Source organism: Cyanistes caeruleus, chromosome 6 (assembly GCF_971803275.1).
Source record: "Cyanistes caeruleus chromosome 6, bCyaCae1.hap1.1, whole genome shotgun sequence".
NCBI lineage: Eukaryota > Metazoa > Chordata > Aves > Passeriformes > Paridae > Cyanistes > Cyanistes caeruleus.
This window is the reverse complement of record NC_141706.1, coordinates 45,809,797-45,835,585: the sequence shown is the minus strand read 5'-3', so window position 1 is coordinate 45,835,585 and position 25,789 is coordinate 45,809,797. Positions and strand designations below refer to the sequence as shown.

Here is a 25,789-nt window from a genome sequence, read left to right as displayed (position 1 = left end):
ACAAAAACATTCTTACCTAGGGCCTCTAGGGCCTTCAAAACGTGCAGATCTGGGAGGATCTGGAAGCAATCCACCTGACCTCACTGGTTTATCCTGCACAATAGGCGTGTGTGTTGAAGACACAGCAGATGTGCCTTTCAGTTCCCCACACTGATTTTCAGATGAAATATTTACAGTTTGTTTACTAAGATGACCTTGAGATTTTCCGTGGTCAGATGAGCCAAAGGATGAACCTACTTGAGAATGGTAAGGTGAATAGCTAGTTGAACTAGCTATTTTTGATGAATAGGTACCAGGGGTGGGAAGAAGAGCTGGCCTTGGTGTTTCAGTAGCTTGACTGCTTTGAGAACTGGATCCTGAAGGGACAGAGGAATTGGATAACTGAGAAACAGAAGAGAGAGGCGGGGGGACCAGTGGAGGTGTAGTTGAAGGTAATGTTGGAGGCATAATAGGAATGCCACCTTGACCAGTTTGAGAATATGGAATAAATGGAGGTGGCAGTGAAACATTTGCAGGATATTGATTCTTCAGATTTTGGAGTGAGGTCACTTTTTCCTGCAGATGTGACTGAGTGACTTTCATCTGTTCATCCCATGCTTTCCACTGTTTCTCATACTCTTGAAGCTGGTCTTTATGAGGGTAGGTTTGAAGCTGATGTTGCCACTGCTGGTTCATTGATCGCTCCCAATCTTTATGAAGCTGCTGGAACTGTTTTTGCTGTGCCTCATAATGTCGCAGCTGCATGTCCACTGACATTGTCTGCAATGAGAGGACAAGAATAGGTTCAAAACACCTTAGACAGTCAGTTACTCTCAGAGCCATGTATTTCAGTATCACTAGTAATAGCACAATTTCAGATGACTTGGCCACAAGCCTGAAGAACTACACTGAAACAAAAGCAAACACCAACAGAGACATCTGAAGACATCGTGAAAATGAATGTATTTTACAACCATATACTGTATCTGTGTATAGAACACTTCAACAGGACAGCTGAAGAAACATATAATCTGTATAAACGGTATTATTACTGGATCCTAACAATGCCTGAAGCCCAAATCAGTCTTCATATATATACACTATGTGACTATTTCTCAAGGTTCCAGTTTTTGCTGTTAGCCTGCTCGGAATTGCCTCAGCTGTCTGCAATTATTCTTCTCTAAGCCTTTGCCAGATCTTATTTGCACAAATGAAGCTTTTTTCAAGGAGTTCTGTCTTTCATTATGTGAGGACATCATAATATTCATGCCTTGATCTTGCCTGAGATTTTAAAGTTTTACCCAAAGATATTTAAAAAAAAACAAAGGCAGACAGCCCAATCTACAAAGAAATGCTTAATGTATGAACTCTACCAACCCAGTAAAAGCTGACTCAACTCTCTAATACAGTAATCAACTTCTACTTAAAGGCTTAAAGGTTACAATACTGGTTTCAACTGATTACTTGAGTTAAAAATAATGTGAGCTACTGATTTTCTTAATTACATTTACTGTCTATTTTTGGCATCTAGATTTATCATTGTACATATTTATTTTTGTAAAAAAGAGCAGCTTCCAAATTACTCTGTGCAATCACCTGTTTATCTGACCTTTCTGAATTGTTTTTCCAGTGGCAAAACATTCAAAGCTGAGTAAATTCAATATTGTGTTGCTCCTGTATTACCTAGGTACATCTGAAAAAATCTTACGAGAAGTGTAAAGTCTTTTAATTCTCATCCTACTGAAGCTTCATCACCATCTGTCAATGCCTTTTTCATTCTGAAGTTGAGTGACAGTAGGGAAAATGGACACAAACTTCTACCCAAGCAGAAAAAGTAGCTAGACAAATGAGCCAACCACCACAAATTATTCAACTATGTATTTTTCAGTAGACTTTGAGTGCTGGGTCACCCAGGATGTGTATCAAACACCACCTCCTTAGTGTCTCACCTCTAAGTGTGGAGGCTGTTGCATGATCTGTTGATACTGCTGTACTATCTGCTGCAGCTGAGCATGCTTCTGCATTATTCTCTGATATTGAAACCCAACTCGGTGATGGGGGTGCTGCTGCCATTGAGCTGCTGCTGCTTGCAATTGTTGCAATCTCAAATCTTCCTCAGGGTCATCAGGAGGTTCAATATTGAGCTACAGAAAAAGGCAAATACTATAAATAAAGGAAAGCTGTTTCTGTCAGAAAAAAAAAATACACTTGGTCACTACACATTTTACAGGAACCTTCTCACTGTTCCTTACTTTATCACTCTATTACAGTGTTCCAGCCACCCACATCTTCTGGAAGGTTGATATTTATCCCACCTTTTCTTAATGTGAACACATATTTTCTTAATGTGAACAGTCCAACCTAAAGGTTAGGCTGATGGCAATTAGGTTATTCACACATAAAGAAACTACCTACAGGAAAGAGATTAATGAGAATCTGTTATCTTTCACTCAAGCACATGTAATGAGAAACAGTGGTTTTTGAAGATGGGTAAAGTAACTCCAAGTGCATTATTTTTGCCACTTTGTAGGAACGTGCACACTGTTTGTAAAAGTAGAACACATATTGTTCAAACATCAATCATGACCTCCCATCTATTATACAGTAACTGTTACTGAGCACACCGACAAAAAAGACCTCTGTGCAAAATTCTTGGCTTTCAGACCAACTCTAACACACAGAGAGAAGGAGAGGCAGAATTCATAAACTGCCAGGGTGGAATTAAGAAATGTCTTAAACACAGCATTCCTCTACTGAGTACCTACCAGATCTTGATATCATGAGGTGTTCTCACAGACAAAGACAACAACATTGTAGAGAGGGTGAGGGAGAGTCAGCTCAGACTTGCTTGGTGCACGTGTGGGTGAATATGTAATTTTATAGACAAGAAGTGTATTTCCTAATTGGTGCAGCTTTAGCAAAATTTTTTAAGACTGCTTTGCAGCATTTAGTTATCGTTACAAAGTATACATGAGAATTTGATGGCATTAATTTTCCTGGGGTTTTGGCTCATCTAGGACACAAATGGAGTGGCATCACTTTACAAAGCCTACCTGAGTTTCAGTGGATGTAAGAGAAGATTCATCTTCTTTGGATACTGGAGGCAGGGATTCATTGAGAGGAGAAGGTTCAGACTGCTGAGTTGAAGCACTTATTTTCCCTTCTTCAGACTTGGCCCTCTGCTCATCCTTCACTACTGGACTTTTCATCTGCTGCTGTCCCTGAGCATGGGCTTTTGCCCTTTGCTGCAGGCTGAGCAGATGCTGCTGGTACCAGTATTGCTGCTGTTCCTGTAACAGATGTAAATTTTCTGAGACAGTTTTCACAAGAAAAATGAGAGAAAATCATTAATGATAGTCACTAGAATCATACTGTAGCAAAGTTTTTAAAACTGTTTTGAGGAAAAACTCACTTCTTCAGCAACAGTATTGCAATGGATGTCAGAAGATCAAATCAGAATTCAGAAACCAGTATGTGATGCAAAGAAACCACAACAGAATTTATTTTTTAGCCCAACAAGCTTACTATTCTATAACTATAGCAAACAGTACTAACAAAAATCTGGAGCACAGGCAATAATAAATACCATATTTATTGGTTTTAGAGATTTTTATATCTGAGAACTACAATAAAGAGAAAAAGAAGGAAATGTACGGAACAGATGAAGAGGATGAACTGAGAACACAGACAGACTGAAAATGACAGCTGAGAAACTGTGGTGAAGATGTTTGAATAAAGCTATGGAAAGTCAAAAGAACAGTCAGAACCAGTATATAGTGAAGATTATGTATCATCTGAATTCTCATTAACCTGATTCATTCAATAGCTGAAGAAAGAAGGAGATATGTTTGCACCCCAAAAAATGATCCATCTAAGAAATAATAAACTTTCAGTTTTAAATACTTCAGGGTAGAATTGAGAGTATTCAAGGCAGATGACAGAGCCTTCAAAAAGTAAGCTGCCACCAATATGAAGAACAAAAGACTGAAGTATTTCAACACTTAAGTAGTAGTGTCTTGAAGAGACCTGTATAAGAGCCAACAGTTCTGTATCTTTTCCAATATGAGAAATATCAGTCATCAAATGAATAGAAAGACATCTGTGGGAGGCTGCTCTTCACCTGACACTGTCTTGTGCCACCGGAGTCCCTATTAGAGACCTCTCTATGGGCTAAAATTCTGTTGATTCAAGACATAGCTCAGAAAAATCTACATATTTTAATAATGAATACACCATTTACAGCTAAGGCAGCTCCTGTATCTTATGAAAGTATTGTTACCCTTGATTTTTAAGTTGTTCTCTTAGCATCTGCTTTTAGTCATTATCAAAGACAGAATGATAAGATACTGTACTTTTTGGTCTAACCTAGTGCAACCATTCTTGTGCTCTCATTTCCCTCACCTCTGAGAATCTGTGACTGAACTCCATCTTTTTATACCTTCTGTTCTTCCTTTCCATCCAAGCATGCACAGTTAAGAAAAAACACCTATATAAAGCCCAGTCAGAAACAGAAAAGAATTCAAAAGATGCCAGCATTTTAAAATAAAAGGGAGACAACATCAAATCAGTAAGTGCTGTCTGATGAGATTTCGCAAAAGTGAATCACTCTGCCCATCTTAAACAAGAGTAACTTTCTGCTAGACACCTACCTCATGCTCAGATCAGAAATTATGTTTTCTCTTGGTAGTAAACATAAATATGGAACTGTATTTTTAAAAAAATACTTCTGTAACTTGGAAATGAGGTGAATCAAATGAGAGACTATGCTTCACAGACTTTAAATTGACCATGCAATTATTCCTGCCATGAATCTTTTTAATATGTCTCAGAAGAGCTGCCATAGTTTTAGATGGAAGATATGCATTCATACTGCAGCACAGACTCTGTCAGAAACCTTCAACAACATGCTGAAATAAGTGCAACTCAAGGAAGAAGCATACTTTCCCAGCTATATAAAACCTGATTCAATTCTCCATCTCAAAAGGCACTATAAGGTGATTTGCCATCATGTGCTAGATGCTATGATGGGTGAGCTCATGTTCTACTGCCACAAAATTGTTGTCTCCACAGATCCCTTTTGTTTCCTCCTCATTCCACTAACTGGACACAGGGCTATAACTCATATTATGACTTTCCAGAGCTATGATAATATAATTACCTATTATTTTCAGCAGATGAAACAGTGACATCTATTACTGTGCTACCTGAAAAGCACGAGAAAAGCAGAATGGTAGATTTTTACAGCTTAGTTGGAGCAAAACAGAAGTGCTAGTGTAGAAAATTTTTCATGATGAAGAGTTCAGTTATCTGAGCGCTTATGTCCTCACAATGACTTGTCATCCAACTGGACTTGCCATTTTTCAAGTCCAGTTATAATCCTTAAGCCCAAGGAAAACACAAGCATCAACACAGGCCCTTTTCCATTTTTGGCTGACCAAGAGACTAGGCCTGTTGTATTTTACATGAACACTGAAATCAGCACTATCAGCTCCTGACCAGAGGACATACCACCAAACTTGTTAATGTGAAGTCCACACCAAAAGACAACGCCAAAAGTTAATATAGGTGACCCTAAGGTCATAACATAATACCTATTTGGGGGGACACCATGTCCTTTCCAGGTGAAAATTGCAAAAGAATGGTTTAGCACCCTCTATAAAACAAAGTGACTGTTTAAAGAGCGCAGCAGTCGGCTAAATGGTGAGGTGATAAAGCTGAGGTAGCTTTAACAGATGTAGATAAATGCATATTTATGGGTACAGATGTATCCACACATCCTTGGAGCAGGAAGAGCATTGCCAGCAGGTTGAGGGAGGTGATCCTGCCCCTCTACTTGGTCCTAGTGAGGCCACACCTGGAGTTGTGTCCAGTTCTGGGCTCCTTAGTACAAGAGAGACTTGAACTCCTGAACAAGTCCAGTGGAAGGCAATGAAGATGCCAAGGGAATGGAGCATGGCTCTCTAATAAGGACAGGCTGAGGGAGCTGGGCCTGTTCAGCCATGAGAAGACACAACTGAGAGGGGACCTTGTCAGTGTACACAAGTGTCTGAAGGAAGGGTGTTAAGAAGAAGTATCCAGGCTCCTCTTGGTGATGCCAAGGAACATGGAAAGGGGCAATGGGCAGAAAAGGATGTGCAGGAAGTTTCACCTGAATATGAGAAAGAACTTTTCTACCATGCAGGGGACTGAGCACTGTGACGGATTCCCCAGAGAAATTGTGGAGTCTCTCTCACTGAAGATATTCAAGAACTGTTTGGAATACACAGCCCTGTGCCATGTACTCTGGGATGACCCTGCTTGAGCAGGGTGATTGAACCAGATGACCTGCGGTGGCCCCTTCCAACCTTATCCATTCTGTGATACTGTAAACAAATAGCAGCAGACATCACCCAAGTATCAGAAGGAACATTAAGAAATACCACAGTTATTTTCACTGGATTTGACAAGAATCCATCGACTTAATAAAACTATATACCCATGGAAGAAACTACACTAGACTCACAACACTGTCAAGGCAAAGAACAGTATTGTAGACAGGAAAGGAAAATAATAAAACACCAACTCACGGCAAATTGCGTAATATTTTCTGAGTTAAGAGAAAAACACTGATAAATTTGTCTGCAGCCACTGTTACTGTGGGATGAGAATGGAAAGAATTGCTTTCAATTGCCAGTTTAAACAACAGCTTAATAGGATACTACAAATGACAAATTACACTGTTTCTTTATTTGGCTGTTCGTATTACTGAAAAGCAACAAAGCATCACTACACTTAGCTTTTCCTATACCTATTGTGTAAGAACTTTTTACTCCAAATCCTGTCTAATTTTACAGCTTAATATAGCCAAAATTGTATCAATCTGTTGTAAAAAATTTATGACCAGGAAAATATCCTGTTCCTTTTGAATTAACACTGAATTGTGAATGAGAGCAAGCGAACTACTCAAGATAGAAGCTGCTTGTACAAACATTCATAAATCAGACAATATAAACTTCATCAGTATTCTGCTGCTTCCATATGTGCACCACAATAAAGCATTATTTGCAACTCTTCTGGAGAGTGTTTACTATTTTACCATTGAGCTCAAAAATTTAAGAAGTCAACAAGCTGCCTCAATACCAAATTAACACCACTTTCTACATGTGACTTTTTGAAGTTTTGGCTTTGTAATTAAAAAAATAAGTCTTACTGTTATCACTGTAAAAGATCAATTAGTACTGTCCAAAACCTCCATAAAATTGAGTGAAATTAACCGAAACTACTTTGCCAGGCAGTAATTAGCTACATGGTACAAATATAAAAATTGAATTTATACAGATACAATCAAAAAGGTGTCCCAGCAATTAGCAAATTTAAAGTGCCACTGACTTCAATATGACACAATAAGATTTTAGCAAACCTAGCTTCAAACCAGAACCCTAAGATAAATTTGCCAAAAAAGTAAATTTAAATAAAAAAATTTTAAAGTATGCACTTCAATTTTGTTCTTGCAGGTGAATCCAAATAAGATAACTCTAAACCCATGCAAAAGCCTCTGTGAATCTGCCTAGCTCATGTACATAGCTGCGGGCCTCAACACACATGGCTTGCTGTGCATGCTGAACCTTAAGCCTGGATTGTCCCTCACAATGCAGATGAATGGTCCCATCGAGCTCACTGGCACTGGTCTCATTTAGGAAGTGAAACACACAAACATTTTGCAGTATTTTGGTCCTAGTAAACACATAAAAAACCACAGCAATAACATTTTTCACTCCAAGGCATTTCAGAACATTTCCCTCCAATGCCCTATGTAATTTTTTACTGGAAGATCAAGCACATGTAGCACAAAATGTGGATTAAGTCTAAGTAGAGGGCAGATATGTACTGCAACAGAAACAATTCTTCAGTTTTAACTGCATGCGATAAGATTAAAATAGTCACAACTCTACACTGATCAGGCAGACAACTGCAACTCAACCCCTTAAAAAAACTATAATAAAGAAATCACTGAAAACAAATGACATCCACAATGTGCAAGACACAAACGGACTTCTGCATCTCACAACAAGCCAGACGAAGCCAACAGGTGCGGGTTAGGTCGCCCACATGCTGTACTCTGGAATACATTCTCCAGAGACCAACACACGCTCAAGAAAATTAAAGTCAGCCACGATTTACGCCTTTCCCTGAACAATTTTTCTCAAGAAATGACAATTTGTTACACCCCTACCGCCACCTGATAAATCAACCTTTGTGAAGCTTCCCCTGAGCTGTGCCATTACCACACTTTCACGGATTGCGTCCAAATCCTTTCAGTATTTACGAACTGCCCTTACTCGGGGACCTTTGCAACACCCCGTATCTGCCAGCGGCCCATCGCCACCACTGCCCTGGCGACTCCCCGCTTACCGGCCCGGCTTACCTGGGGAGTCATGGTGGAGGGGTCCGGCTGCTCCGTGCCACCGCCCTCCTTGGCGGCACTTTGCGCGGCCTCCGGCTGGGCAGCGGCGGCCGGGGGCAAGGACGGCTGGGGCGGGGGGAAATGAGCCTGCGAGGGCTTGACCGGGGGAGGGATGGAGGGTGCCAGGCCGGGCTGCGCGGGCTGGGAAGGAGAAGCCTGGGAGGAGAGCAGGTAGGGCTGGGGGTGTGCCATGTATCCCTGGGCAGGAGGCGGCAGGTAGGGCTGCGAGGCGGTGGCCGGCGGGGGCTCCAGGTAGGAGGGCGGGGGCTCGGAAAAGGAGGGGGGCGGCTGGGAGGGCTGCGCCCGGGGCAGGTAGGGCTGGAGCGGCGGGGACTGGGCTGGGGGCGGCTGGGCAGGGGGCAGGTAAGGCTCGGCCTGGGGCGGCGGTAGGTATGGCTGGGCGGGGGGCAGGTAGGGCTGAGCGGCGGGCTGCGGGGACTGCGGCGGCGAGGACAGCTCCATGTCCATGGGCACCGGCTCGGCGGGCACCGGCTCGCCCCAGTCACCGTGCCCGCCCGGCGGCTCCTGCCCATCGCGGTCCCGGGACGCGGGGGGCGGCTTGCGGGGCGGCGGCTCGCGGTGGCCGTACTGCTTCTGGTAGCTGCGGACCGGCGGCGGCACCGGCGGCACCGGCGGCTGCTGCTGCCAGTCGGTGAAGGAGCCGGGCAGCGGCGGCGGCGGCAGCCCCGGCGGGGGTGGCCCCGGCGGCGGCGGGGGGCCCAGGAGTACGGACTGCAGCTGCTTCTGGTGCATTTGCTGGAGCTGCTGCAGCTGGGCCAGGTGCTGCTCCTGCAGGCTCAGGAATCCCGAGGAACCGGCGGGCGGCGGCGCGGCGGCGGGGGGCGCGGGCCCCGGCGGCGGGTAGCTGGGAAGCGGCATCGGTGGAACGGCGGGAGGCGGCACGCTGGGGGGCGGGATGGGCAGCGGCGGGGGCGGGATGGAGGTAGGGGGCGGCGGGTAGTGCCCAGCCGCCCCGTACAAGCCCCAGGCCGGGTACATGGCGGAACGCGGAGCGGACACAGGCCGCGGCGGCGGCGGCGGCGGGCGGCGCACGGCGCCTGCGCGGGGAGACCCCACCCCACCGGGCAGTCGAGTATGAGCGCCCCGCCAGAGCGCCCCGCCGGGCGGGTGGCAGCGCCGCCTAGCGGACAGCTGCCTCCAGCGCGAGGCCGAGGGCTGAGGCGAGCTCGGAGCGGCGCATCCCGCCCGCCCCGCCGGGACAAGGGACAGGACGGAAGGGGACGGGACACGGGCAGGCGACAGATGGGAGCCACTGCGGGCCCGGCGCGGGGGGCTCCGCTGTGTGTAGGGGTGCCGCCAGGCGCTCCGCAAGCTAGGCTGTGTATGGCGGGCCCGGAGCTCCTGAGGGCCGTGGTGTCCCCGGGGCGGCGGTGCCGGTGCCCTCGGTTACCCACACTAAAGTATGAGTTAAACAAACAAGTATGTTCTATAGGCAATTAGCAGTGATTTTTGCCAAGTGCTGGACTCCCATCGTAGGGAAGAGGTTCGTGTGGGTGTATGTGTGAACTGTAGTAGCTGGGCAGTGAAGCTCGAGTGGCCAAGGGTCAGCAGGACACCAGCACTGCAGTGCGTCTCTGCTTGGTCTCCTGTACAAGCACAAAAAACCGGAGCCATTTCTGTCAAGGTAAGTCTCTAGTTCATGACCGTTGAATCAAGGATCCCTGGGCAGTGGAGAAAGACAGGTGTGGAGGAAAGGTCCTAAGACTTTTCAGTCAGGAGAAATATCAAGATCATTACATTGTTAGACAGAGCAGAAGCTTTATCCTCTCTGTTGGAAAAGCTGGACTTTATGTTCATTTGTTGTTAAATTTCAAGAAATCCACAGAGGAGCTATACCATGAATCTGCAAAAAAAATTTGACTGAATTCAACTGAGATGTAAATATTTAAGAAAACTATCTTAATTTAATACTTACAGAACTGCCTTTTCTATTCTTTAGTACCCCTTCTTTTCATTTAGAAGTGATTATTGATCCTTTTCTATTTAGCATGGTCTGTTTAGATTTCTCTTGCGATGAATATGACTTTCAGATAGCATTTATTTTTAGCCCTCATCTACTGCTCATTGTGCTGTACTTAGCATTTATATACCTGAGTTTTATGGGCCAGTTTAAGCTTTTGAAAGTCTGTCCTTCCCATATGTGGAATTCCTGTTGCAAACATCCTTTAATTTATCCTCCTGATCCGTTCACTCTATATGAGATCGCTTGTGATCAGTTTACTAACAGTTATTTCCTGCAGGTAGGTGTCTCCCACTATTTTTGCTGTTTGTTGTGATTACTCAATATTGTCAAGAGACTTGTTACTCCCCTTATGAGGGAATACATGTACCTAAACATTTTCAGGGCAATTGTTGTCCAGCCTACACTGTGGAAGCCAAAATGTAACTTCCAAATAACTTGACAGATGCTTTTTCAAAATTCAAATCTGGTTTAAATTGCGGTACAGTTGAATCCCACCAGACAAAATGGCTTTACCCAATGTTACCTTGTCCCTAAAACAACCCTGTTAAGTTCACATTATGCCCTCTGATTCTTTTATTCAGAATATGTTATTTTAATTTATTCTGTTCAGTCTGTAACATTAAAGGGTGCCATCATATTGGTTTGGGTTAGGTCTTTTTTTTTTTTTTAATAGCTCATGTTCTTCCTGCTTCTAAACGCTATTATACCACATTTCAGTTACCCCTCAATTAACCAGTGCCACATCTTGGATCAGCAGCTTAAATTTCTTCATCTTAATCTTAAACCTTCTGGTGGCTCCAGAAAGGAGTAGAAATTATTTTCTATCATTCTTTGCATATATTCAGATTTTTTTATGTGGTGCTCCTGTATGTTCTGTGTCTTTTGAAGCTATGGAAACTGGCTACACCAGGAGGCAGGATGTTAGCAGGAAGGCTGAATTCTCTAGTTACTAAGAAACACTGCAAGCATCTGATATCTAAATCACGTGCAGGTTTAAACCAACTGCCAGAGTTGAGTCAGGAAGGAATTTCTCTTCTGGTTTTGACTAACAGAGTTCTTCATTTGTGGGAACATGAAAATATTCTAGTTTGCCAAACTCTTTCCTGTGACAATGATCCTTCCCTCCTCTGACATACTGTAAATTGGATCAGACACTGGGATGCCATTGTGTGTATGAAGTAAATATTTTCCTCTGAACCAAGTGTTTGGTACACAGGTTCCCTGGCATTGCAGGAGAAATAGGTGATCATTCAGGTGGTCCTCTCATATTTATCTTCTGACCAGGCTCTTCGAGTTAATAGCCAAGTTTTTTGTCTTACCATAATAAAAATTTCCTCATGCGTTTGCTCACTGCCAATACTTTCTTCTGCTCATGCTCCAGCCCTCCTAACACATCTTTAGCAATTGCCTTATACCTATTCCAGATTCCTCATCCTTTTACTAAAACAAGGCAGACTAAAAGGAATAAAAGTTTTCAGTAAATGTGCACATTTAGTTTGACTCCTACCCACCATTCATGCTAAATATATATATTTTCATGAAGTCCCTGCAAAAGGCATTCTGCTGGCAGGTATATATATCCCCAAATTCATCAGGCTGCTGTGCCTTTGACCTCTTACATGCCAGAAAGACTATTATCAAATGTTACCCTAAGTATCCATTCCTTTCTTCTTTCTTCTCCAGCCTCCTTCTGCTTAGGTTAATTCTAATAACAATTCTAGTTAACTGGAACAATTCTAGTTAACTATTGACTCAAAGAAGTCTTTTAAAACTAGAATTATTCTGAAAAGCAAGTAACAGAGATCTAATCCTACACCTGTTTTCAGTCCTCGCTTGACTAAACTTGGGTTTCAATGTTCATGACAATACTTGATCATTAGCTTAAAGAAATATGGATTGGATTGAGAGAACAAAACTAAGGATATTATTTTTGAAATGTGCATATTATATATTAACTGTAAAATCTCTCCATTGTTGGCTACTTTCTCCCTGGCTGAAAGTGGAGAAAATTAACTTTAATTGTGATAGCCTGGAAGGGGCTAAATTTTCAAAGTGTCAGTATGCTGTTATTTCAGGGATGTTTAATAGGTGAGCCCACAACAACTGAAGAGATAGCAGGAGGGGTAGGTCTGATGTGTTCCCAAATTTTCCTGCAGTATGTGTAGAGGTGTGGTGCTAGCAAGGAAGTTACCAGGATGTCAGAGCATTTCCCAAAGACAGGAAATGATCTTCACTGAATGCTGTCCAGCATACAGACAGCCAAGTTCAGCTATTATAGAATCGTTAAGGTTAGAAGAGATCTCCATGGCATTGAGTCCAACCATTAACACTGCACTGCCAAACCCACCACTAAACTGTGCCTCTAAGTGCCACATCCACACTTTCACACTTCCAGGCCCAGTGATTCTATCACTTCCCTAGGCAACCTGCTTCAATGCTTGAGCACCTTTTCAGTGAAGAAATTTTTCCCAATATCCAATCTTCCCATGGCACAACTTGAGGCCATTTCCTCTCATCCTGTCACCTGTTATCTGGGAGAAGAGACGCCCACCTGGCTACACCCTCCTTTCTCTGGTAGTTGTAGAGTGGTAAGGTCTTCCCCAAGTCTTTTCTCCAGACTAAAAGCCAGCTCCTGCAGTTGCTTCTCATCAGACTTGTGCTCCAGGCCCTTCACCAGCTCCATTGCCCTTCTCTGGACATGCTTTAGCATCTCAGTGTCTTGTCTTGCAATGAGGGCCCCAGAACTAAACACAGGATGCAGCCTCACCAGCACCAAGTGAGGCAGATCCTCAGCACAGCGGGAGGATTGCTTCCCTAGTCCTGCTGGCCACACTATTTCTGATGCAGGCAAGGATGCTGTTGGCCTTTGTGGACACCTCTGCAGCCAAATCAGTGGGGACTACAAGGATAAACTCCAAGGGACTACAGGATAAAGCTCTGTTAAGGTTTGGAAATTTTCTTAATTATATCAAGAATATAAATTTTCAGTCTTCTCCTGTACTACACCGCCAGCATTTTGGCCAGGAAGTGTGCTTTGGCATGTTGGCTCCTGGTGACCTCCTCACCACTCAGCAGAGATCATAAGAGCAAATTATATTGCTAAAAATGAAGGAATAATGGAGGAGGTATAAGAATGCAGAGTTATGGCTTAGAAATACTTTCCCCCCTACATTTCTTCATGTGGTTTAACAATTTATTTTCCTTCCCTCCCTGACTACTTCCTTCCCTGCAGCAAATTCTGCAGGTCTCTGGAAGACTCTTTATTTGCAACCATTGTTCTTATTCCTCCACAACAACTGTGCTCCCAGCACACATTAATACCTTTGCCCATTAGACACATTCCTTCTCGTCCCTGATAAGTAACAAAAGTGATAAGGCTTTGAGGTGCATAGGACCCAAACAGGAGGGAAAGATCTGGCCTGACCCAACCCTGTCCTGCTCTCCACCACTCTAAATGTAAGCAAAAGGACCGGGCTGCCAGCTAACCAAGTACAGAGAGCAGTCTGAGAGGCTGCTAAAACTTAATTCACTGTGCAGTTGAATAAAAGCCCATCAATTCTGAATTAAAATCTAGACCGCTTTTTCAGAAAGCTACCAACTTGTGCAGATCTGATGTCTTTTCTGCAGAATACAGATTCTGATTTCACTAAACAGGTATGAGGTAGCTTCCCAAAGGAATACCTGTCCCACTCCAGGTGCAGGGGTAAGAAACTTTTAAAATCTCTTGTGGTGTCATTCTCAGCCAGAGTTGCATCATCAATATTTAATTCAGAATGCTGAAATCACTTTCTCCAATGCCAATGGTCCAACTGAGCTAGGCACATTTTTGGTCGTGCAGTCCTCTATTTCCCATTTGCTTCTCCCAGTTGTAGGTAATTGTACCAAGGCAGAGGAGGGATGAATAAAATCAGACCCTTCAAAATAGCTTTTTCTTAGAAAAACAAGGTTAAGAAGTCAGTTTGGTTATCCACAGTCCTATGAGCAGAGTTCTAACAGAAGAAGAAAGCAGGATGGCTGGAATCAGAAGGAGCCTTATCCTGGCTCACATGTCCTGGCATTGATGGCTTGACTGGACAGGTTAGAATCGAGGAGCTCCATAATCATCTGGCATCCTCTCGATATTGTACCTGAGAAAGAAGGAAGGAAAACTTATGAAGACAATCCATTCCACAATGCTCCTTTCCTCACTGTGGTGGTGCATCAACCTCCTCTTCCTCCTCAGGGCTGTACTACCATCTCAACGATTTCTGCTAGGCCTTGGCGTTTGTGTAACTAGTTAGGTGGTGAAGCATCCCTTAACCATACCAAAAAGTCTTACATGACTAAGGTGAGAACAGCACTGACCATACTGGGAACTCCTGTTGCTGGTCTGTGGTGAAGGATGAGATTGTCAGTCATCCTCTGACAATCCTATCTAAGTCATGGCCTGAGTGGAATAGTACCAATGTTACTAGAGTTTTGGAAATTCTAGTAGTTACTAATCTGGATTATGGCCAAGATAGAAAATTTATGCATGACTAAAAGCAATCATCTTGTAACTCTATAAACAGTAATCTTAAGTGAGGCCCTTAGTGCTTTCCTGGACTGCTGTGGGCTGCACCAGAACCTCTCTGAGCAGGTCTCTCAGTCTCAAGGCTGAGATACTTGAAGGACAATCACTCAAGCCTTGCCTGTTGAGAAATGCAGATGCATTCTATGTGTTTCACTGAACCTGAGGGGAAGTTTTAACTGGTACCTTTATACATTTACATATACATCTTTGTGCAAGTGTGCATGCATGTGAATTGGCTGAAATACTTTTTACTGAGTATAGTATGAATATTGCTTCCTGAAAGTATAATTAAGTCACTGCTATAACTGTAGTAAACCCTACTGAATCACTTTATAAATGTTTAATCAGTCAATGATTAAGTGCTTCTAAAATCTAATTAAGACAGAGACTGTTGAACAAGTCTGGGGCTAAGATTGGATGCAGCTGCACCTGCACTCCATCAGGAGTTTGGAAAGCAAGGAGATCCTTACTGAACCTCGTGACTCAATTGGAGGGTCTTCCTTTGCACTCCTTTGGTCTCCATGCAAAACATTCTAAAGTGATTCCAAGTTGATTTTCCTTTGTATGTTTCAGCCATTACTATTAGAATGAACCATGCCATTAAACTCTGTTAAACTGCACTGCTACAATGTTATATTAAAAGCTGCTTTGGTAGTGTATCTTTCACAGTGATTCTTCAAGGGGACGAAATCATTCATTTGTGAAACCCATGCAGCAACAGGCTTACAGGCAGACTGAATAGCAAGAAACTTTGTTGCATTTCTATCTGCAGCTCAGATCCCCAAGAAGAAAAACATTATTTCTGAAAGTAAAAGGTCTTCAAAAAGTTGCTGTTATTCTTTACCTTAAACTCAGCAATCAGACATCTCAAAAAACTCACCATCTCCAGAGGAGGAAAAAAGCCTTCTCTTTTGTGATCTGATTTAGGATTAAAGAGCAGATCACCACAGAAAATAAAATTTTAGACATTCAACTTATAATTCACAGAATCATTTACATTGGAAAAGACTTCTAAGATCACTGAGTCCAGCCTTTGACTGAATATTAGCCTGAGAATTAGACCATGACACTAAGTGCCATGTACAGTTATTTCTTGAACATTCCCAGGGATGGTGACTCCATCACCCTTGACAGCCTTTTCCAAAAGTTCATGGTCACAGTGAATAAGGAGAAAAGGTGTTTTGAGAAAAAAATCTTTTGAGCCACATTCTAATTGTAGATCAGTTAAAACTTCACATATCTATAGCAATCAAGCTCCTCATGCTGCAGGAGTATCCTTCTGAGTTGGTTTGGTTTTTTACTCAAGAAGCAAATTCAGTCTCTTAGGGTACACAAAGCTACCAAATAGAATATAGAACAAGAATGGTTCTTTTCTTCAAGAACCTGTAGAATGCCATTTGCCTGGTAGTCCTGCTGCTGCTGGTAAGCAAAACTTATCTATGGAAATACTGGCCTTAAGGAAACCACTTCTTCAGGTAAAAACAAGTGAACATGAAGACTGCAATAAAAATCGGTCTGTGACCAGTCTCTTCCCAGCAGTAACTGTACTTCAACTTCTGTGTAAACACCAGGCCCTTTACTGCAGCCTGCACTACAGGCAATGAAGGAGACAAGTATGTGGTGACAGAATCCCTGTCAGACATGGATTGCACTGGGCAGGATTCCCTCCTGTCAGGGGGCCCTTACCTGTGCCTGGAAATATACATTATAGGCACTCCAGGGATTTTTCGTATTCTCCGCTTGAGCTCTTTATCCACTGTGGCCACAATGTAACATTTGTGCTGCAAAAAAAAAGAAGGCAAGTGAGATTCAACACCAGCGAACCCCAGAAGGGAGTCATGGCTGACCAATGTTCCTATTCAGTGAGCTCACTGAACACAGGAAGACTGAGAGTCCTTAGCAAGGCATTATCAGGACTTATACAGAATTCTGCAGCAGACTAATAATATCCTTCTGCCCAACAAAATAGACTCAATAAATCTCTGAAACTCTGTCCAGCCTTTCAAGCTGACAGCTTTCCCATCCTAAGTGCTTCTTGATGCTGTCCTATACAGCAAGAATGCTCAGGGAAGATAATGCCTTGCATTGAATAAAGAGGTGCTAAAACTGTAAATGCCCCTTGGTGAGATTGTATATTTACTCTGTTTAAGTCAGTCAGTAATTAGGAGTGTTCAGGAATTTTTAGTATGTTAGGACAGTATAGAAAATGTCAGAAAGGGAAATACCTGAGTGACCCTCTGCACCAAGCAGTCATCAGCATAGGTTCCTTTGTGCATACACGGCAAGCGTTCAAAGCGAGGGTCCTTGGCAATTCTGTGGGGACATAAAAAACAGCATCACAACAATCAGACCAGAGAGTACAGGAACACAGTATGGAGGAACAAGAACACTCCTTTCTGACATACAAAACATTGTTCTCAAAACAAAGGATGGAGGGATGGAGTAAATGGTAGACAAAAGTCAACTGAAATGACCTAAGGAAAAAAATAATGCAATTTGTGTAGTTATTATAGGTTAAGTATTTCTTAGTACTGGTTTGTTGGATTCAAAATCTGTACAATGTTAGGTCATTGCCAAACAAAGTAATTTGAAATGTTATCTGTGGGAAAAACTAGAACTTCTGGCATGTGATCATTTGCACCATTCATAAAGGGACATTTCACCTCCTGTCTGAAGGGCACCATCAAAGCTGTTGAGGGTATGCACTCGTATACTTTACAACACAGCAGGCCAAAATAAAAAGAACAATACATCTGAGCGATGTACATGAACTACATTGGACTAGTTTTGTACAGATCACACAATAACCTGGCTCTAGATGATCAGTACTTGGTACCTACTCATACAGGAATAACACAAAGTATGAATGAAAAGTTCTGTAAGATGTGGGTCACTTCTTTATTCATTTTTAGAAATTATAGAATTATTTTTTTTTTGAGAAACAGGATAAAGCATTACATTGAAAGTCTTAGGAGTTTAAAAGATTTACAAATTAATATTGTGCACTCATATGTAGCATTTTGTTTCTAAAACTTGAACCATTATACAGATCGCATAGAGACAGAGAAATATAACCAAGTTTGGGATCTTGCAATAATCTAACCACCCTCTAGTGCAGGAGTACCAGTCATAGCAAGCGTTTTCCATTTATTTATATTAAAGCATTAAGTTCTAGAACCAGAGAAGAACGCCCTATACCTACCTTAATGCCACACGGTACTTCTGTCCTAACTTCTCGATTTCACCCATGACACAATCTGTGATACATGGAATACCTAAATGCAAAAAAAGCCCATATTAAAATAAAGCAGGATTTATTCCAGACCCCTACATACTGCCCACATGCCCCAGAAACATCATGGAACTCTATAATGTATTACTTACAGTGACAGCTAATAATATTGCAAGGTGATGAAATGCAGAGCCACCAAGTTTAACCATGCCATGGTCATTTTAGATTTTTAAGTTATTAGTACTCTACCTTTGCTGAGATTAGCACTTTAAAACCGTTACTTTACTGAAACCAGAGACATTGCCAAGGTTACCACAGCTCCATGATTATACCATATATTCTTTTTACAAGATTTCTGTTATTCTCAGCCCATTGCATGGGGGTAACAAAGAACATTGTGAGCCCACTGTTGCACTGTGTGGTCTGAAGAAGCTGTGAGTGGTGCAGAAACTCACACTTGGCATAGAGACAGTCCATCATTGACTGCACTAGGTCCAGTTTGGCCTTGATGGAGAAGTTGATGAAGTTAGTGTCAACCAGGATGTGGTAAGGGGGACCCAGCTGTGTATTATACTGGAAGAACAAGCAAGAGGGATGCTGGGGGCTGCCAGGAAGACAAAGAATTCAAATCAGTTAATTGCATTTAACATCACGTCCAATCCTACAACTTGTACAGGATGAAAGACAGATAGTGAGCGGAAAGACCCATCAGACCTCCTGCTGCAGCCCAAGCACAATCCTTCGGTTTGGGGTACAACTTCTTCTGACAGTATCGCTTAGAAACACTCTCAGTTCCAGCCTGCAGCGTGGCCGGCCCTCCCTCCATCCTTCTCTCCCTCCCCAGTGCCTGGGCAGCACTTACACCTCCCGCTCTTTGATGGCACTTGGGTCCTCCTTCTTCTTCACGGGGGCTTTTGCGCGATCCTTCTCCTTACTGCAAAGAAACACAGGCACTACTGGGGTGCAGCGATAAGGAAAGGCTGCTAGCGGCGGAGAGACCTGGGCCGCCTCTCCCGAGCGGGACACGAGGACGCTCCAGGGCCCCGCGCGGGCCCGGGCCCGGCCGCAGCCACACTCACATGCGCTCATCCCGGAGGCTGATCATGCGCTTCATGACCGCGTACTTCCGCGCCTTCTTCTGCTTCCCCTGCAAGGACACGGACACACAGCCGCGATGAGCTAAGGACAGCCCCGATCCCAGCCGGACCCCGAGCCCAGCCCGCTCCCGGCTCACCATGCCGACCCTGCCGGCGCTGCCGCCGCCACTGCCGGTGTCTCCGGTGCGTCACTGCGCCCCGCCCCGGGAGCGCGTCATCTCCGGCTGCCAGCGCCGGGCAGCGCCAGCGCGGGGCCGCGGCAGCGCGGTTGCGGCCGTCGTCGGAGACCACGGTAACAGCGGTAGCGCGTTTGCCTCCCCGCCTTCTCGGGTCCGGGCGCGGGGAACGGGCTCCCGGGGCGAGGGAGCTGCAGCCGCAGCCCTGCCGCCCCGCCGTGCCGGGCGTCCCCCGGGGTGACGGCCCCGCTGCCGGCCCGGAGCACCCGCGGTGGGCCTGGTACAGCCGCGGCTCCGAGAGGGCCGCGGTGGGGCCGAGCTCCCGGCGAGCGGGAAGGGCCGGCTCTGCCTGCCGTGTGGCGGCCTCCGGCTCTTCAGTCGGGCTCAGCCCCGCCGCCTGCGCGGCGCTGCGGGGGTAGCGGGGCACACGTCGGGTTGGTGGGGGCGAGCTGGCGCCTGTGGAAAGGCGGCGGGGATGGGCGGCCCCACCGAGCCCACCGCTGCTGCGGGCTGGAAGGGGAACCGCAGCACAGCAATCGCCCTCCTGCCCTCTCGTCTCTGTTTTGCAGAGCCGGGACGTTACGGAGGTCTTCAGCTCGCTCACTTGAGCTTGCTGGACTGCTTTGGGTATTTTTAAGAGTTGATGTAGTGCTGGTTTTTCCACGCCTTAGTTCATGAATTTCATAATGAAAAACAGTGGGTCGTCATTATCTTTAGATTTTACCAATATTTGTGATCAGAAATCTTAGCGAATGAGCATAATTTTAGCTGTACTTCATGCAGCCGTAATAGTGTAGTCTGACCCAAAATGTCTTTTCTGCACATGAACGAAAATGTTCTCCAAGTTCTTGGGCCGGTCCGGGGCACTTGGTTTCTCGTGCCCTGTGCAGGGAAGGGAGAAAAAAAACCCTTTCTCACGGAAGCTTCTGGGATTAGTGAGCTCTTGTAACTGCTGGTATCTTCCAAATACAACCGGTTTTATCTGGTGTGCTGGTCAGAAAAAGCAGCCAATGAGGAACCACTCAGGAGTTTTTTCCCGAGTGGTGGCCTCTGTAGGACTGTGACTTATGCTCTGACAATGAGGAAGAAAATTAGACTGAAAGAAAAACTGTGTTTATTAGGAAAACCACAGCTGAACTTTCCACCTGAGTGATCATACCTATCTTAACTGTTGATTGAAGAAATGCAATTGGTAGAGCTCACATGATGCTGTTCAAGTGACCCTGAGTGGTTTGAGAAGAGAAATAATTGAGGAAGAAGAGGGTGATCTGCTTTGCCACTGATGTGCAGCAGGGCAAGTGGCTGAATTTTGTCCTGGTTCAGGAAGCAGATTTGGTGTCAAGATGAGACTGGCTGGCTTGCTGTGTTTGAGGAGGACAGGAGGAGCTGACAGAGTTGGTGGTGGTTTATTCGCAATAAAAAGTCCTCAGACTTAAGCAGTTGACAGAAGTCTCTTTTTCTTTTTTTTTGTTTTCCTATTGACACTGTTTTATATAGCTTGTATGTAAATGTATATGACAAATCCCATCCCTAATAAGAGAATGACTGTTTTGTGTAGACACTGACCATTGATGCAGTTTTTGTCTTTGACAGCTGATACTGGACTCTGTTTACTGTTTTTTGTGCTGAGTTTTCAGTTTTCTGTGAGTGTATTTTAAAGTTAGGTTCTCATGGGCATTTCTGTTTGTTGATTTATGCCTGCTTTACTTAGTGTGAGAAAATACTGTCTCTTTTGCTAGAGAATAGTTGTCTGTGCATGGCATGAGACAGACATGCCATTGGGGGTGGACATTTGTGCACATAGATTGAGAGATTCACCACTGAGATAAATGGTTCTCTTATCTTGATTGGATGAGGTAGTATCCTGAAGAAAGGCTTTAAAACAAAATTAAAGGTTTGTTGTTGTGAGCAGAATGGCAATTTATCAGTGCACCAAATAAAATCAAGATGCACAGCGGATTTCCTAGGAGCTCAGGGCATGCATTCTGTGTAGCATGCCCCTAGCTGGTTTTGTATCTGTGGCCACATGAATGTGCCATTACTATGTTACTCTGTAACATACTGTTTCTTCTGTATGTGTTACACTTGTGCTTCCTTCTGGAGCTCTGCACTGTGTTCCTCTGGCAGCAACACAAACTAAATGTATTCCTGTTACTGAACTTTCTTTCCTTGCTGACTTGAGGAAGCAATGGCACTGATGCAGTTTATTTTATGATTCCGTGCTGTCTACCCTGATTATGCCAGTACATCTCTCTCCTTGAGTGAAATGAAGCTTTCAAATCCCCATTTTCCCTGCAGGTGGCAGGAGACCATCACTTGCTCTGTCCTTGGATTGAGATTACTAAAACCTGTTGGATTATTCAGCACTTTTTCTTCCAGCCTAGCTATGATGGCACCTTATATTGCCGCTTCTCAGAATTTATTTCCCAGATTGTTGCCCAGCAGTTCTCAGCACAGATACCGTTTTAATTCACATCTGCATTCTTTTAAGTGAGTGGCACTGTATCTTGGATACCACCTACTTACAACTATGTTCTTCACCTCAATGTGTTCCAGCTGCAAGAGCACCCTTAAGGCTGCTGGCAGTGAGTAAGCTATAAGGAAGTTGATTGTATAACAGCCACTTCATCTCTGGTGACCACCCAGATTGGTGTCTTGTTTACCACATCATGTAGGGATAATAAAATGGCAAGTTGCTGTGCTGATTAATTAATAAAACTGAGATAACTGATTCCCTGTGTCCAGTGAGTTCAAAAATTCTGCAAACCAGATCAAGAGATTCAGGTTCCAATTGACTTTAAAAATCCTGAAGTTTAACTGATGGATCTTTCTATGCTTGAGAGAGAGGTTGTGTGACCTGTGGTGAGCCTCACAGAAGGCAAGAAGTTGTGGAGTGAAGCAGAAATAGTGAAGCTTGAGTAGATGGACCCACAGAGACAACTTTGTCGGTTTTTTGTGACATGAAGATGCTGGAAGGAGATCTTGTAGATTCCTAATATTGATAAGTTTCTGTGAAATTCCCCATCTGTGTGGGGAGCAGTCACACGCATTCCACAGCCAGGCCAAGCTAGAGCAGAGTTTCAGCCAGTCATTTGTAGCACATCTTGGATATGTACTGTTGAAATAGCTAAAATACCAAGGAAATTGGTAGGTCCTTAATTGTGTGGTCCTTAACAGGGAGAAATTTATAATTTTAGAAAGCTGATGCTTTACTTAGGAGGAGAATGAGAATTTATGCCCTGGGGACTGCAACACTGTTGCACTGAGGAAAAGTAGAGGAAGGAAGAAAATAGATGAGTGGGTGGGACTTTCCTTGAGAGGTGGGTGAGGAAAAGACAGTGAAAGTCTGGCTGTTTCTGCAGCACAACCAAAAAACTCTGCACAGGTTTGCTGGTTGATTTTCATGTATATTAGAAGGGTTAGTAAAAGTGTGTAAAGGCAGCCAGGTCTGTATGATTATTGGCATGGAGGAAAATAAGAGCCATCTGAAGAGGAAAATAGATGAGTGGGGTCTAAGGAAGAAGTGACAGCTGAGGTTGTGGAATGGCAGGCAGGAAGAGCACATCACATCCCCAAAGAGGTGACTATTTTAACACACAGCTGCCTTGGTGAGCCTGGCTCTGTTCATTTCATTCTCACTCCTTTATGTAATCTGTGCTCTGAATGAGCAGATACTGATTGTGTAGGCTCTGTGGTTTTTCTTCTGGCATGTGTCCTGGTTTTTGTGGGCTGCGTCAATCCTTGCTGTTAAATTTTAATTTTTTTATCTCAATCCTGACAGTAAACTGTAATTTAGTGGATAGTACTGCTGAAGCTGAAATCCCTTATGGGGATCTCAATTTCCTGAATACCTAAATCAACAGTACCAAACCCAAAATCTAGTTTGTTTGTGGTTCAAGAATTCTGAAAAACCTGTTTTCTTTTATTTTGAGGCTTGACTACAAATAGCCTTTTAAATCTGGGCAAAATAATTTTGAAGATAGTATATATATTTGTTGGGTATGAAGGACTACCTTGACTGTAAGAATGGTTTGGCTTGAAAGAGACTTTAAAGATCATTTAATTCCAACTTCCCTGATATTGGCAGGGATGCTTTCCACTAGACCAGGTTGTTCAAAGCCACTTGGTTGTGAACATTTCCAAGGATGGAGCAGCCACAACTTCTCTGGGCAACCTGATCTCGTTCCTCACTACTCATGTTGAAGAATTTCTTCCTTATATCTAATCTAAACCTACACGCTTTCAGTTTGAAGTCCTTCCTTTTGTCCTATGTCCTATCACTACATGCCTTTGCAAAAAATCCCTCTGATCTTCTAGTGCAGTGGGCAGTTCTTCATTTTCTCTACATTTGTCTTCTGTGACTTGGTTGCTGTGGCTGGAGCAGTCGCTGGTGAAGGCTGAGGGGAAAAAGTTAAGTACCTCAGCCTTCTTGTTGTCCTGCATAACCAGGTCTTGTTTCCTTCTGGAGAGGACACATGTTTTCCCTAGTCTTTCTTTATCACCAATGTACCTATAGAAAGTCTTCATGGTGCCCTTGATATCCCTGACAAGGTTCAGTTCTATCAGGGCTTTAGCTTTTCTAACCTGATCCTTGACTGTTGAGACAATCTCTCTGTAGTCCTCCTAGGCTATCAGTTCTTGCTTCCATCCTTAATACTCCTTTATGAACAGCATGCAGGTTCTTAGCTGCTCCATGAAACCTATGGAGGCAAGGATGTGTTTTGTTTTAATATGAATATGCAAGTTTTAGGGGGCCCTATAATGAAATGAGATTATGACAGATAGAGGTTGAGGATATGGTTAAGCTTTGCACCTCATCTACAGTGGTACTTTTATAACACCTCTCATGGATTTGATGTCTAGTGATGCTCTTGCATCTTGCACCTCTCATGTGTTTCTGCTTGCTAGATTTATCCACAATGTAGACATCTAACGTTTCTCTCTTCTTTTTTTACTTTTCCAGGAAAGCTAGCAAACTGCGGGCTAAGGGAAAAGCACTGCAGGACAACTGTTTTTCCACAAAGAGGAAGAAACTACTGTGCTCAAGTCCTTATTTTGCAGCAGTGATTCTGTGATGCAAGTTCCAAGAGTTATTCTTTCTGTGATAATCTTCTCTATGGCCTCTTCTTGCTGATGTGTGTCCCAGATCTGGGCACAAGGCGGAAGGATGCTGAAGAATGGGTACCATCTTTTTGGCTTTTAGAACATGGGCACTTGTGTAAAGGTATGTGATTGCTCTTTGGTTGGAGGGCTGGACTTTGTGCCGAGGCCAGCAAAGGGGATTTGCTGGGCTAGAAAGTCATGGCTATTGTTGGGGGGAAATGCCTTGTTTAAGCTTTCTGCATGCTGATGTCCATTATCGCTGCTGTCGAAATGACTGATGAATAACTCCCCTTTTGTGTTTAAAAAAAAAGGGCAGCTTGAATGCACAATGTAGCTTCTCACTAACTGAATGGTGACATGGTGAGCTATATTGTATGCATCACTGTATGCCAAATCCTTTGTCTAATTGTCACACGCGTTCCTTGCTGCTGCTCTTGTTCCATCTGTCAGCTATGTCTTATCAACCAAACAGCATGTTGTTCTGGGTGTGGTATTTTTACTACATGTTTGTTTAGCAGTCCCCTCAGTGAAAACTTGAGTCTAGATTGGTGTCTCTTAAAATTGCTGTAAGCTTAATGGTGTACAAACAGAAGGTTTTAGCTTTTGTGTTGATCAGTGAGAGTTTCAGCAGAAATGCTCCAGTTTGCAGAAGTGAGAAGGAAAATACAAATAGACTCTTTTCCAGTTGCATTCATACATTCTGCTGTGGACTTGCAGGGCAAAAATAGATTCACCTCTGGCCTAGAAGGATTTTGTTTACTATGAGCAAATGGGGATGGTCTTGTCTGCAACCCTTTTATTCCATAGTTTTTTCTTCCAAGGTTGCTGGCTAAGGGTCAGCTTCTGTCCATTTTGGTGGTGGCTCTGTAATATGCTTTCATATCAGAGTAGACGATAACTTCATGGCTTGCAACTAGGTGTGACAGTTTGGATGAGTGGCTTTGGCCACTGTTGTTGAAGTTGGTGATCCTGCAAAAAATACCTCCTTCTTGCAGTACCCAGAGCCTGCTGTCACTGTTTTCAAAGGGCTGATATGTTGTCCTTCTTATGGATCCCTGAATCTGAATGGGAATCTGTGATGGAGGGAGGACTATAACGTGTTTTGCTGTTCACGTATTTCAATTTTATGGAATAATGCTTTAGGGATATCCTTGGAGAGGAAGACAAGTGATCAGTAGGCATTTTTTCTGAGGAACCATAGATTAAATATAGGCCAGTGTGTG

General features: G+C 43.7%; 3 protein-coding genes across 18 annotated transcripts in view; 1 reads left to right on the top strand and 2 right to left on the bottom strand.

Moving 5' to 3' along the window:
- Window positions 1-9,495, bottom strand: part of YLPM1 (YLP motif containing 1) — a 35,294-nt gene extending 25,799 nt beyond the window's left edge. For 10 of the 11 annotated variants that reach the window (XR_002864967.2, XR_015288092.1, XR_015288093.1 and 7 more), the window contains exons 1-4: window positions 8,384-9,475; window positions 3,033-3,269; window positions 1,929-2,123; window positions 17-759 (exon numbers count right to left, since the gene is read on the bottom strand). Coding sequence is in view for 7 of the 11 variants with exons in the window: in XM_023927826.2 (XP_023783594.2) it covers window positions 17-759; window positions 1,929-2,123; window positions 3,033-3,269; window positions 8,384-9,421 (2,213 nt within the window). In the remaining 4 variants the exon portion in view is untranslated. Of the gene's footprint in view, window positions 1-16; window positions 760-1,928; window positions 2,124-3,032; window positions 3,270-8,383 lie in introns of all 11 variants that reach the window. The other variant, XM_023927823.2, reaches the window with a different exon arrangement.
- Window positions 9,496-14,138: 4,643 nt separating this feature from the next.
- FCF1 (FCF1 rRNA-processing protein) lies at window positions 14,139-19,513 on the bottom strand. Its single transcript, XM_086893324.1, has 8 exons — window positions 19,425-19,513; window positions 19,270-19,337; window positions 19,053-19,124; window positions 18,646-18,794; window positions 18,161-18,233; window positions 17,184-17,271; window positions 16,645-16,739; window positions 14,139-14,533 (listed from the first exon to the last, which is right to left on the bottom strand). Exons 1-8 carry the CDS (start codon window positions 19,425-19,427, stop codon window positions 14,485-14,487), a joined length of 597 nt encoding a protein of 198 aa, XP_086749450.1. The 5' UTR covers window positions 19,428-19,513; the 3' UTR covers window positions 14,139-14,484.
- AREL1 (apoptosis resistant E3 ubiquitin protein ligase 1) overlaps window positions 19,479-25,789 on the top strand; it is a 22,975-nt gene continuing 16,664 nt past the window's right edge. For 2 of the 6 annotated variants that reach the window (XM_086893317.1, XM_086893320.1), the window contains exons 1-2: window positions 19,493-19,579; window positions 24,427-24,687. In XM_086893317.1, the coding sequence (XP_086749443.1) occupies window positions 24,597-24,687 (91 nt within the window). In that variant the 5' untranslated portion in view covers window positions 19,493-19,579; window positions 24,427-24,596. Of the gene's footprint in view, window positions 19,589-24,426; window positions 24,688-25,789 lie in introns of all 6 variants that reach the window. The other 4 variants (XM_086893319.1, XM_086893318.1, XM_086893315.1 and 1 more) reach the window with 3 other exon arrangements.